The sequence below is a fragment of the Ursus maritimus genome, unplaced genomic scaffold (genome assembly GCF_017311325.1).
Source record: "Ursus maritimus isolate PB19 unplaced genomic scaffold, ASM1731132v1 scaffold_3, whole genome shotgun sequence".
NCBI lineage: Eukaryota > Metazoa > Chordata > Mammalia > Carnivora > Ursidae > Ursus > Ursus maritimus.
The window spans coordinates 20980091-20994415 of NW_024425563.1; the positions used below are offsets into that span (position 1 = coordinate 20980091).

A 14325-nucleotide genomic window follows, 5' to 3' on the forward strand; every position below is an offset into this window, starting at 1 on the left:
GATCAAGACTCATGTCAGGCTCCCTGCTCAGCAGGGAGTCTGCTTGTCCCTCTGTCCCTCCCCCACTCACACTCTCTCTCAAATAAATAGTCTTTAAAAAAAAAAAGATCAAAGATGCAAATATTACTGAAGAACAAAAAAATTAGTAAATACTTGGGTAGAATTACTGAACACTGAATAGTGTAAGAACAGTAATATTTTATAGTCTTTGAATGTGGTATCAAAATAAAGGACAACAATAACTTATGAGTTGGAAGGTGACTAGATGGGAGTTGAAAGTCCACTAAGTCCTAATATGGGAAAAGGGAAAAGGCACTGATTAATTTTGTTAAATATGTATACTTGCTGTAATTTCTAGACTAATCATAAAGTCTAGATAAACAAAGTATGTTGCTTCCAAACAAGAAGAAAAAAATGAAAAGATTAAAAAGTTTTAAGAGTTAACAACCAAAAGAATAAATAAAGGACATGACAAAGTATATACAATAAAATGGTAATATTAAACCTGTATATTTACCACTAATTCAATCATGCAAATGAAATAAATGCTCAAATCAAAAGAAGGCAGATTTTTTTTGACCTAAATTTATAGGAGATACTTCTTTAAGAAAAAAAAGAGAAACAGAAAGGTTGAAAATAAAAAGGTAAGAAAAGATACATTATGCAAATACTTACCAATGAAAGCTTAATGTAAGACAATTTATGCCTTTAAGCAAAAACACTACTAGACTTGGCCACAGCAACTTTTTGCTTGACACATCTCCAAAGGCAAGGGAAACAAAGGCAAAAATGAACTACTGGGACTTCATCAAAATAAAAGACTTTTGCGCAGGGAAGGAAACAGTCGACAAAACCAGAAGACGACTGATAAAATGGAAGAAGATATTTGCAAATGTCTTATCAGATAAAGGGCTAGTGTCCAAAATCTATAAAGAACTTATCAAACTCAACACCCAAAAAAACCAATAATTCAATCAAGAAATGGGCAGAAGACATGAACAGACATTTCTCCAAAGAAGATACACAAACGGCCAACAGACATATGAAAAAATGCTCAACATCATTCGGCATCAGGGAAATACAAATCAAAACCACAATGAGATACCACCTCACACCACTCAGAATGGCTAAAATTAACAAGTCAGTAAACAAAAAATGTTGGCGAGGATGTAGAGAAAGGGGAAACCTCTTACACTGTTGGAAGGAATGCAAGCTGGTACAGCCACTCTGAAAAACAGTATGGAGGTTCCTCAAAAGTTGAAAATGGAGCTACCCCATGACCCAGCAATTGCACTACTGTGTATTTACCCCAAAGATACAAATGTGATCCGAAAGGGCACCTTCACCCCAATGTTAATAGCAGCAACGTCCACAATAGCACAACAGTCAAACTGTAGAAAGAGCCCAGATGTTCATCGACAGATGAATGGATAAAGAAGATGTGGGGTGTGTGTAGGAATACTACTCAGCCATCAAAAATTTGAAACCCTGCCATCTGGAAGGACATGGATGGAACTAGAGGGTATTATGCTAAGTGAAAAAAGTCAATCAGAGAAAGATAATTATCATATGATCTCACTCATAAGTAGAATTTAAGAAACAAAACAAAGGATCAAAGGTAAGAGAGGAAAAAATAAAAAAAGATGAAATCAGAGAGGGAGACAAACAATAAGAGACTCTTAACTATAGGAAACAAACTGAGGGTTGCTAGAGGGGAGGGGGTAACTGAGTGATGGACATTAAGGAGGGCACGTGATGTAATGAGCACTGGCTATCATATAAGAGTAATGAATCACTGACCTCTACTTCTGAAACTAATATATTATATGTTAATTAATTGAAGTGAAACAAAAAATAAAAATTTTAAAAAATGCTACTAGAGATAAAAACACATTTCCTAATGGTATAAGATTTAATTTAAAATTAAAGAATTTAGGGGTGCCTGGGCGGCTCAGTTGTTAAGCATCTGCCTTCGGCTCAGGGCGTGATCCCGGCGTTCTGGGATCGAGCCCCACATCAGGCTCCTCGGCTGGGAGCCTGCTTCTTCCTCTCCCACTCCCCCTGCTTGTGTTCCCTCTCTCGCTGGCTGTCTCTCTCTGTCAAATAAATAAACAAAATCTTAAAAAAAAAAAATTAAAGAATTTAAATTATATATACCTAGAAACATGGCTTCAAAATATATAAAGCAAAATTGGACAAATCCATAAGAGATGGGCAATTCCAAAATCACAGTAGAAAGAGTTAACATTTTTCTTCGTAGCTGAGAGAATCTGACAGAAAATCACTGTTGGTAAAGAAAATTTGTGGAACATCGTTAGCAAACTGAACCAATTGGATATATACAGAAAACTGCCCCAATAAATAAAGAACTCATATTCTGTCCAAGTATGTATAACATGTTTATAAAAATTAAACAAACTAGACCATATAGTAAGTCTCATCGAATTTCAAAGAACTAGAATTCTATAGAATATGTACTCTGACTACCATGCATTCATGCTAGAAATAAGTTAACAATTAAAAAAAAAAAAAGAAATCTGAAATTTGGGTATTTAATCTAGAAATGAAAAACAAAACTACATTTCTATATAACTATGGCTTACAAAAGAGCCATATTATTTCATAATGAAATTGTTGAACTGGACAAAAATGAAAATATTTCATAGCACAACTAAAAAATAAGTAGAGGGGAATTTATATACTTAAATGTATATATGGGAAAATAACAAGTCTGGAAATTAATATGCCAAGCATCCACCTTAGTAAGTTACAAAAAGACAGCAACTTAGTTCCAAAGAGAGAAAGAAGACAACTACAGCAACAGTCGAAGACTTTACAAATAACAGGAAGAATCAACAAACCAGAAACTGGTTTCCTCAAAAGACCAATAAACTTAAGAAATTTCTGGTGACAGTGAGAGTGATGGGGGGAAAAAAGAATTCATAAATGAGAAATAGAAGGCATGAAAGATATTTCAAGAAATCCTGAAAACATTAAACAAGGGGATATTAGGTATATTTTCATGCCCGTAAGTTTGAAATTTTAAGCGAAACTGATAAATTCCTAGAAAAAGGTAACTTGTTAAAAGCTGAACCAACCAAACAACCTTGAATAGTCTTACAACATTTAAATAAGTTGAACTGTGACAAAAATACTTTCCCCAAGCAATTTCTTTTTTTTTTTTTTAATTTTATTTATTTATTTGACAGAGACAGCCAGCGAGAGAGGGAACACTAACAGGGGGAGTGGGAGAGGAAGAAGCAGGCTCCCAGGGGAGGAGCCTGATGTGGGGCTCGATCCCAGAAAGCTGGGATCACGCCCTGAGCCGAAGGCAGATGCTTAACGACTGCGCCACCCAGGCGCCCCCTCCCCAAGCAGTTTCTAAGCACAAATAGCATAATGACAAATTCTACCAAGCATATGAGAAAGAATTCAAATCTTACACATACACAGATTATAAGAAGAAAAGGTTAACTCCTCAACACATTATGTGAGATCAGTGTAATAATAATATTAAACCTCAAGAGAAAGGTAAGATAAAGAAAAATTACAAGGCCAATCTTACTAATGAAAATATAGTTGGAAGAATTCTAACAAAACATTAATCCATCTAAATCCAAAACAGACCAAAAAATATATGAGAAAGATAGATTTATCTGAGAAATGCAAAGTTAAGTATATCTGAGGTTTAACATTAGAAAACCAATCACTGATTTCAATTAATAGAGTTTAGGAAGAAAAATGTTATCACATAAGACAGAGGAAAAAGTGGTAAAATTCAATACCCATTTATAACATAAACTCTTAGCAATCTAGGACTCTAATACAGGATCTCCAAAACCCCAGATCAAATAACATACTTCACAAGGAAATGTTGAAAGCATTTGTTTTGAGATCATGAACTATATAGGGATATCCACTATCATTACGTCATCTCACCCTTGTACTAAATATCCTGGCCAAGAGATTAAGCACAAGAGAAGTAAGGCATAGGGCTGGTCCTTATGCATACGTATTTTAAACTGAACAGAAATGAAAACACAACACAGCACAATTTGTGATATACAGCTAGCAGTGTTTTTATGTCACCAACTAGATCCCAAGACCTAACACTTTTACTGCCCACCTGCTTGTACTCACTAACCTTTGTCTTACATTTTTCGGTAAGCTATTCTTTTCTGTTTAGCTCTTAACTCAGGTAAATGAAACCTGAAAGCACCCCTGAGGTGATGGAGACTGCCCTGACAAGACCTCCTGCAAGCCCAGACCACCCGCAGGCCCAGACCACCCAGACCTTTTGAGCTAAATCCCAACCTGCACCTGCACAGAAGGACCATGGAGTGACCTTGGAAGGAACAACTGCCTTTACCTCATTATAATACTAAAATCTCCACCCAAGGAGGAGCCTCCGCTTCATTCACATAACGTACAATATATGTGTAGGCATGTTTCTTTAAGGCACATGCGTCATCTTATGCTCACCTCTACATATGAAGACAAGGCTTCCCAATCTAAATACTCATCCCAACCCTAAACAAAAGGAACCCAATTCACCCTTTCTCAGGGAGTCAAAGCTTTGGAAGCCATTCCCTGTGATCTCCTTCTTTGCTGTAAATAAAAGTTTTCTTTGTGCAACAACTCGATCTGGTGCAGTTTCTGACTCACCAAGGAGTGAATTCATGTTGGCTCGGTTACATTTCGAAGATAACTTTAACACCAAATGCTTAGTAAAGAAAGGTCTCAAGTTAATGGCCTTAGCTTTCGTTTTTAAGAAACTAGAAAAAGAAGAGCAAATTAAAACTGAACTATGTAGAAAAAAGGAAATAATAAAGGTAGAAATCAATGAAATAGAAGAAAAAGAAACAAAGACAAAGAAACCAGCAATCACCAATTTCAGAATAAGATATGACATAAAGATGTCATAAAGATATAACAACTTTATGCCAATAAATTCACCAATTTAGATGAAATGCGAATAGTCCTTAGAAGATGCAAACTACCAATGCTCACTCAAGAAGATATACAGAATATGAACAGCCCTATTGCTATTAACAATATTAAATCTGTAGTTAAAAACCTTGCCACAAAGGTAACTCCAGCAAGACTTGAGATCTCGCTCCAAAAAAAAAAAAAAATGCTGAGAGGGAAACAGGCCTGCCACATAATTATCAACCACCACATAAACCATGGAGTGAGAAGAAATAATAGAAGAGGGGAAAGAGAGAAAAGGGAGAGGAGAAAGAAAAGTGGGAAGGAGATGAAGACCTACAGTTGAAACTTTAGGACCATGGTATTAAACTTTATCCCTTCCTTATCTCACAAAAGCAAACTTGAATGGAAATAAGATAAACACTGCAAAGGGAGGTTAGGTTTTCTTTGAATATTTCCTGTTCCTAGATGATTACTTTTGCCCATCATCACTGGATTCTACTCCCCTCCCACCCCCGGCACTGTCAGGGAAAAAATAGCAATAACTGGCCAGGGGTACTGGACCTGTAATGAAATTAAATATAAATGTAGGGGTGTTTCTAACAAATAGGAAGCCTATTACAGAGACTTTCTCTCGAATATCTCAAATACTCATATTTGAAGAACACACTAAGATACGCCAAACATAATTTTTGTTTCCTCCATTGTAAAATGCTTTTGACTCCCTAGGCTTTCCTATTTAGCAAACAGGAACTTCTTGCCCTTCTCTGCTATGTTTTTAGTGGAGCAGAAGCCAAAAAGCTCTGCAGTGTTTACTTCCTTATTTGTCCAACAAATCATCATCAGTGAAGTCAGCAGCAAACTGAACAACCCTGGAAGGAATGTTTATTAACTAAACACTGTTCCAAGCCAGTTGAGGAGTACAAAAAATATGAGTCGGTTCTAAGTCTCAAGAATACAGAAACGACCAATTTTCCCTAAAACTTGGGCCCTTCCTACAGCCAGAAAGGTAACTTAAGTCCCTATACTAGCAAAGCTGTGCATGATCTTAACAGTTTCTCTTAAACGAGTATATTGATCAAGACATAGTTTTTATTTTATTTTATTTATTTTTAAAAAGATTTTATTCATAGGGGCGCCTGGGTGGCACAGCGGTTAAGTGTCTGCCTTCGGCTCAGGGCGTGATCCCAGCGTTATGGGATTGAGCCCCACATCAGGCTCCTCCACCATGAGCCTGCTTCTTCCTCTCCCACTCCCCCTGCCTGTGTTCCCTCTCTCGCTGGCTGTCTCTCTCTGTGTTAAATAAATAAATCTTTAAAAAAAAAAAAAGATTTTATTCATTTATTTGACAGAGAGAGAGCACAAGCAGGGCGAGGGGGCAGGCAGAGGGAGAAGCAGGCTCCCCACTGAGCAAGGAGCCCAATCTGGGGCTCCATCCCTGGATCCTGGGATCATGATCTGAGCCAAAGGCAGACACTTAACCAACTGAGCCACTCAGGCGCCCCACAGACACAGTTTTTAAATATAACTGTTTCTAGCCTAGTAGTAGCATAAAGTTGCCAGTGGTTTTTGTTGTTCTCATTGTTATTCACCTTAACAATATATTACATGCCTTAAGATAAAGATTTGAAGCAAAATTAACAAATCATGAAAATACTTGTGACTTCCTCATCTTCAGGTTAAAAAAATATAGAATTCATTCTTGGAAATGGCATACATACATTTATACTTTCATTGATGGCATTTTAACAGTTTGGGAAGAGATTAATAATAATATATATTCTATTTATTTATACTCCAAAGTTTACTCTATTTCAAACATAGTAATCATTTATTTGCAAATATCATTACCAATTAAATAAGCAGTACCAATGTATAAGGCTGAGAGGCAGGTTTGTTTTTACAAAGCAATGGAGCCAGAAGCAATTCATTTTAAGTTAATTTAAAATTTATAAACTCAAAGAAGGCAGTACTGGTTCCATTTTCTTCAGTTGTAAAATAGTCAACCTATCTGATAAATGAGCACATAATAATGGATGATAACAGAGATAAGATTAAAATACATGAAAGCAGAGGGGCGCCTGGGTGGCACAGCGGTTAAGCGTCTGCCTTCGGCTCAGGGCGTGATCCCGGCGTTCTGGGATCGAGCCCCACATCAGGCTCCTCCGCTATGAGCCTGCTTCTTCCTCTCCCACTCCCACTGCTTGTGTTCCCTCTCTCGCTGGCTGTCTCTATCTCTGTCAAATAAATAAATAAAATCTTAAAAAAAAAATACATGAAAGCAGAGAATGGAGAAAGTCTAGTTCTTTCTACTAAAAAAATCACCAAATTTCATTCCATAAGTTTTATACTGAGCACTAAGCTGTTTTTATTCACAATGTTTCTAATACCAAATGTGTGGGGTTTTTCTCACACCAGCTGTTTCTCCAATTTTCTGACACCAACTGGTATCCAACAATTCAATTCTGAGACTATCTACCTGAAGTTACCTAGTCAGATCCTTATAAGTTAAAGGGCTCAGTCCCACAAGACTATCCCCACTTCAGATTCCAACCCCAAGTCCCAGGCCACCTGTACTACTTATTTACTGCCTATAAACCTGAGAATCCCACAACCCCCCTCAGGTTCAATAATTCACCAGAGTGAGTGAGAGAATGGAGAGAGAGAGAGAGAGAGACAGAGAGAGAGCGAGAGAGAAAGTGTGTGTGCGTGCGCCTGTGTTTTCTATGCCCTCTTCAGCACCTCAATGTTTAGGGCTTTTTTTTTTTTTTTTTTTTGAGCCTCTACTACTTACACATGATTGATGAAAACACTGGCCACTGGTGATTGAACTCAACCTCTGACCCCTCTCCCCTCCCAGGAGGTCAGGGTGGGGGGTGGGGCTCAAAGTTTCAGCCCTCTACACACAGGGTTTGGTCTTTCTAGAAATCTGAAGCTTAGGGACCCCGGCCACCTGTTATCTCAGCATACAAAAAAACACTCTTATCCCTCCACCAAATTCTAAGAGTTTTAGGAAACAAAGACCAAATATTTATTTAAAAAAAATTTTTTTTTAAAGATTTTAATTTATTTATTTGAGAGCGTGCAAGCATGCGCAAGCAGGAGCAGGGGGGATGAGCAGAGGGAGAGAGAGAGGGAGAAGCCGACTCCCCACTGAGCAGGGAGTCCAAAGCCGGACTCAATCCCAGAATCCTTGGATCACGACCTGAGCCGAAAGCAAGAGCTGGATGTTTAACTGACTGAGCCACCTAGGCGCTCCAATATATTTTTTCCTATTATACCATAGAACCTATTCTGTTCTTTGTTACTGTGGGAGATTATTTTTTAAAAGAATACCATTCTATAAAATAAGAGATCCTTTTTAAAAATAACAAACCATACCAGAGCTTTAATATTCAAATAGATGTCATCCTCCAAAACAATTATCTTTGGAGATTATATCATGTTCTAATATTCACATTTCTTTCAAAACCAGATCATAAACCATCCAATAAAATCAGCAATTATGTAGCATCCACATCACACAGATGTTTCCAGTACAAATCTCCTCATTCATTGTAACTATTTACTAATATTTTTTAACGTATCCAACTATCCATTATGCCAAATTATGCCATTAAAAATGGTAATTTTCTATCAACAAAAATACATAAAGGAATAGGCCTGCAAAACAGAAGGTAACATTTAAAGCCTTTTTGTAACATTGTTTACTGCTACTCAATGTTAGCATTCATAAACGAAAATGTGTGCTTCCATGGTTTCCCAAGACGGCAATTTAGATTTAGATATGCGAGTTCAAATATGCCTCTTTTTTGCTTTTCCAAGTATCATTATGGATCTATCTTATATAAAAGCAGCACATAATTCAACAAGCTAACAATCTTTACAGAGTAAAAAGAGGGGAAAAAAAGTAAACTAATAATTGGCGTAAGATTATATTCTTTTCAAAAAACTGTTTCTTGTATATATTTGAAATCACCTTAATAAACTAAGTTTGTTTAAACATACCATTTACAGCTTTCTCAATCAATTCTTCACAAGCATCAAAATCACCCTTCAACACCAGTTTATCATGTAGATCTGTTAACATGGGATGTTCCAGGGCAATCTTGGTTTTTTTTTGTAGCGATTCAAAGGCCTCTGTATAGTTGTGTTGTCTGAAGTGTTTTAGGCAAAGGCGAATAGCTTCCTGTTCACGGTACTACTGGAACACAAGAGAAAGTACGGAAGGAAGAGATCTGCTTAGTTATTACTGTAGGCAATAAGTGACAACTAACCTAACGTCAGTGTTTACTATGTGCTAAGCATTGTACTATTCATGAGTATCATTATTATTTCCACTTTGAAGGCAAAACTGAAGCTTAGTCAATTATAGTAACTTGCCAAAAGTCACAAAGGTATATAGCAGAAGGATACAAAAGAGATGAAGATATACAGATATACATATATATCCATAGGTATATATTTCATGAAGATGAAAGATATAAAAAGATGAAACTAAACCTAATTTTAGAGCCTGAACTTTTAAAAAAGCAGAGAAACTGTTAATCTAAGGCCACTTAAGATTGCAAAGACTGTAACTTCCACCGTGTTTACTCATCACATTACAATGTTGGTACTGAAAGCATAGAAACCATTAAATAATATATGTAAGTTATATTATGCTTTCTGTTCTTGGTTCTTAGTTCAAGTTATTATATGAAAAGCAAACATTATCAAGTGTTCTATGTATTTCAAAAATCACAAACAGGGCTTATGACTCAAAATGACGAGAAAAAGGTTACTTAAATTTTATATTTTTCTCTAAGCCTGGGCTACCTCATCTATTACACAGCTATAAAGTAAAAATCTCTATTAACTAGAATCCACAAAGAAGAATGTTCAATGTACTAACTCTCCCCTATTAGGATGAATGCCAAAAATACAAGCTCAGATAAAAACTTAAAAAAAAAAAAAAACCAGTAACTTCAAGGATATTTTATGAAATTTGTGAACTTTCCACAAATTTCCTAAATAAAAATTAACAAAATTAACTAATGACAAAGCAGCAATGCATGCTAACCAAACAAAAATATGATTTACTCGTAAGCATTATTCTTTTAAAAGGCAAAAATGCTACCTTTTAGGAAGATTTATAAGAGTTGAAACACAAATCAATTTATAATTGGCTGATTTTTTTACTAATAAAATGTCAAAACATTTTTCCTTAAGCATTACACTTAACCAAGATTTTCCTTATTCAAATAACAAAAGATTGATTCTTTATCCAAATGAACTTTGTTATTTCTTACCCTTCGCTTCTAAATAAAGACTTATCACAACTATCTGGAACCATATTAAACAGTAATACCTTTGTATCATGCTGACTTCAGGACTGTGAATCATATCCATATTATAAGTTTTCTATCAGGTTGCACACGGATACATAGCAGGAGAAAATTTATGAAATAATAGAACCTCAACGCTTTAAAACAAGAAACTCAAAGAGGTGCAGACTTTATCTAATTTCTAGAGGTTCATAATAAATGCAGCAAACTTGAAAAGTGAGTAAGACTGAACAATTTTATGTTCTCAAATATAATCTTTCCACACTGTTGGGGTAACAAGTGAAATTTGCAACTTTCTACAGTATCAGGAGATTTGTGTGAGTATACTAAAATACACACATACATCACAGGCTAAAGGGAAAATTGTATTCAAGTATCACAGAAATGTAATTATTATTTTTTTTAAAAGAACCAATAGAATTTAGAAGATGCTAAGTATATACAACTATGTGCATAACACTGTAAAGGTGATTTTTAATGTTTAAAAATACTGTCTCTACCTTGAAAGATCTTACAGTATTACAGGAAATCCAAGAATATATGAAAAATACAGAAAAATATCAAAAGTCAGCATCTATTTTAAGTTGAAAATAATCAAATGCCAAAAATAAATTAGTCAAAGAGTTCCTCAATTAAACCAACCAGAAAAGAGCTGAAATTCTATATGAAAAACCTTAGAAAGAATTTACAGTGCCTCCCAATATCCTATGAGTAGATCGGTTCACCCTTACTTGCAAATAAAAGTAACAGGAGGTAGTGAATAGACTAAAGCTTTATCATCTCCTTGACAAGAAAGAGAGAGCCCCCCTATCAAAAAAAAAAAAAAAAAAAAAAAAAAAAAAAGCTATGAGAGTCGAATAAATATACATCAGAAACAAAAAACAAAGCATAAAAGGTATGCAAAAAAGCCAAAAGACCTATTTCTCAATAACTTAAACTCACATTTTTTCAGGCTGCATCTACTGTATAAAATGATCTCTGAACAAAATTGTTAAATATAATTTTTATACTTCCTATAAGCACAAAATCATAATATTTACAGAAGCTATTTCAAATTCTTTGAAGGAAAAGTAAATATTCCTATTTTACTCAACAAACACAACGGAGTAACGTATTATAAAAGCAGTACAGAATCAATGCGACCCCACTGAAAACTGTGTTTAAAATATTTCTATCAATATAGGTTGAAAACAAAATTCAGGATCAGATAGGTTTAATAATATACATAATGGCAGACTCTGGAGCTAGACGGCCTGAGTTTATATGCTGGCTTGGGCACTTTACAACTGTGAACTGTGTAGACTTGAGCAAGATACTCAAACTCTCAGTTGCTCCATTCCATCATCTATAAAACAGGGATAACAACTGTACCTATCTCATAGAGTGGTAATGATTAAATAAGTTATAAAGATTGCTTGGCAGCTGACAGAATGCAAATAATAAATGTCAGCTGATTAATCATTATAGTTGTTACTATTCTCAGTATTTTAAATTATTCCCAATGAAGACAAAAGCTTGACACATTTCTCCCTTTATAGGCATCAGAAACATAAAACCAGGATTTTAAAATACAGTCCTACCTTGCTATACCAGTTGAGACAGGGTTGTACTACATCTGGATCATCAATGCCACTAAGTTCAACATACCAGATGCTAAAGTTAAAGCTGGGTCCCCAGGATAAGAGTGGAACTTTGTGGAGAAAAGGAAGAAAGAAAAAAAAAAAATTAACATAGTTCAAATAAAACTTCTGCACAGTAAAATCACTATTCATGTCCATTTAAATTCATTCAACAAATTTTCAGAACATTTTCTATAAGCCTAACACTGTATTATTAGGTTCTGGGGCTACAGTAAAAAAAAAAAAAAAGAAAATACGATCCATGCCATCAAGGGGTTTAATTTATGAAAACACTATAAAATAAATTCAAAGTGCTCATTTATCTACCCCTCTAAAAACAGGACCAGGGCTAGATGATTTAGCAGTCAAATTTTATCAAACCCGCAAGAAACAAATAATCGTTATACAAATTAAACTGCATCAGAGGACAAAAGAGATCAAAAGTTCAATTACTTAACAAGTGGCATAACCCTGAAAACAAAATCAGAAGAAAAAGAATTTAAGGCTCGGGGCGCCTGGGTGGCACAGCGGTTAAGCGTCTGCCTTCGGCTCAGGGCGTGATCCCGGCGTTATGGGATCGAGCCCCACATCAGGCTCCTCTGCTGTGAGCCTGCTTCTTCCTCTCCCACTCCCCCTGCTTGTGTTCCCTCTCTCGCTGGCTGTCTCTGTCTCTGTTGAATAAAATAAATAAAAATCTTTAAAAAAAAAAAAAAATTTAAGGCTGATCTTAGCTATAAGTACAAATTCAAAATTTTTTTTAAAGTTGCGGGGCGCCTGGGTGGCTCAGTCGTTAAGCGTCTGCCTTCGGCTCAGGGCGTGACCCCAGCGTTCTGGGATCGAGCCCCACATCAGGCTCCTCCACTAGGAGCCTGCTTCTTCCTCTCCCACTCCCCCTGCTTGTGTTCCCTCTCTCGCTGGCTGTCTCTCTCTGTCAAATTAATAAATAAAATCTTTAAAAAAATAAATAAAGTTGCAAAAAAATTCTACCAGGTTTTCACTGTAACCAAATAGAGTTCATTCCGGGAATGGAAGGATGGTTCAATAATAGAAGCTATATTAGTGTAAATCATCACGTTAACAAAGTAAAAAATGTGTCTGATAACCTCACGTGGTGCTAAGAGTAAATTAATAAAATTTATTTTCTATGCATTAGAAAAAAAAACACCTCTTAATATGTAAGAAATAGAAGACAAAAGAAAACTACCTCACCTAAATTTTTTGTTAAATATCAAAAATTAAACCTAATGGAGAAACATTAAGTATTGCCACTCAAGTCAGGAACAAGACAAAGAAGCCCAATCATCTCTATTATTCAACACTATATGGGAGATCTTAGCCAAGCAGTAAAAGAAAAAAAAATTAAGAAAAAACAGAATAACTTGAAGATGATATAGCTATCTTCATAAAAAATTCAAGAGATGCAAATGAAAAACAAGATCGTATGCAAGGTAAACATGAAAATCAGTTTTCCCTCTACCTGTAATAACCAACTAGAAAATTTAATGAAAAGTCCCCTTTAAAATGGTCACAAGAGCTTACAATATCTCAGAATAAACTTTAATATAGGCAGGATCTATTGAAGAAAATATAAAATGTTACTTAAGAATTGAATAAATGAGAGGACATACTATGTTCTTAAATGGGAAAACTCAATATTGTAAACATGCCAGTTCCCCTCAAATTAATTATAAATTTAATGTAATCTCAATCAAAATCTCAGTGGTATATATTGAATTTTTTCTTAGTTTTAAAGATTTTACTTTTTAAGTAATCTCTACATCCAACATGGGGCTCAAATTCCCAACCCCAAGATCAAGAGTCTCATTGAGCTCCACCAACTGAGCCAGCCGGGTGCCCAATATCCATTTTTCTCTTCACATGTAATTGAACAAGCTGACTTTAAAAAAGGTCAGTAACACAAGAATATCCAAAAGAAAAGAAACATACTAAAAGTATACAGTAATTATAAGTTTGCTATTAGTGAGGGAAAAGGAAAGTAAATTACTGAAGCAAAGAGTGAATGCAAAAATCTAAGGGTTCAGAGGAGTTTACGGTAGGATGAAGGTTAACACTTCACTCCCGTAATGAAAGAACAGAGTAGAAGTTTTTAACATATGATCCACTGCCTCCTGGGGATCCCTGCAACCTTTTCAGGAGGTCCCAAGTGGTCAAAACCATTTTTCTCTAGTAAGACTAGGACTTTATCAGCCCCTTCCTCTTTTTAAACTGTACTGATATTTGCAATAATGGTGCAAAAGCAATGGTGAGTAAAACTTCCAGCACCTCAGGAGGACCATGAAAAGTAGTACCATGAAAATGCATCAGTATTTCTTTTTTTTTTTAAGATTTTATTTATTTATTTGACAGACAGAGAGACAGCCAGCGAGAGAGGGAACACAAACAGGGGGAGTGGGAGAGGAAGAAGCAGGCTCCCAGCGGAGGAGCCTGAT

At 35.6% G+C, this 14325-nt stretch overlaps 1 protein-coding gene across 7 annotated transcripts in view; it reads right to left on the bottom strand.

Moving 5' to 3' along the window:
• The window catches only part of MKLN1 (muskelin 1), a 334164-nt gene that overhangs the window by 86417 nt on the left and 233422 nt on the right, over nt 1-14325 (bottom strand). For 6 of the 7 annotated variants that reach the window (XM_040643986.1, XM_040643985.1, XM_040643988.1 and 3 more), the window contains 2 exons: nt 11837-11946; nt 8938-9130 (listed from right to left, as the gene is read on the bottom strand). In XM_040643986.1, coding sequence (XP_040499920.1) covers nt 8938-9130; nt 11837-11946 — 303 coding nt within the window. Of the gene's footprint in view, nt 1-8937; nt 9134-11836; nt 11947-14325 lie in introns of those variants that run through there. The other variant, XM_040643989.1, reaches the window with a different exon arrangement.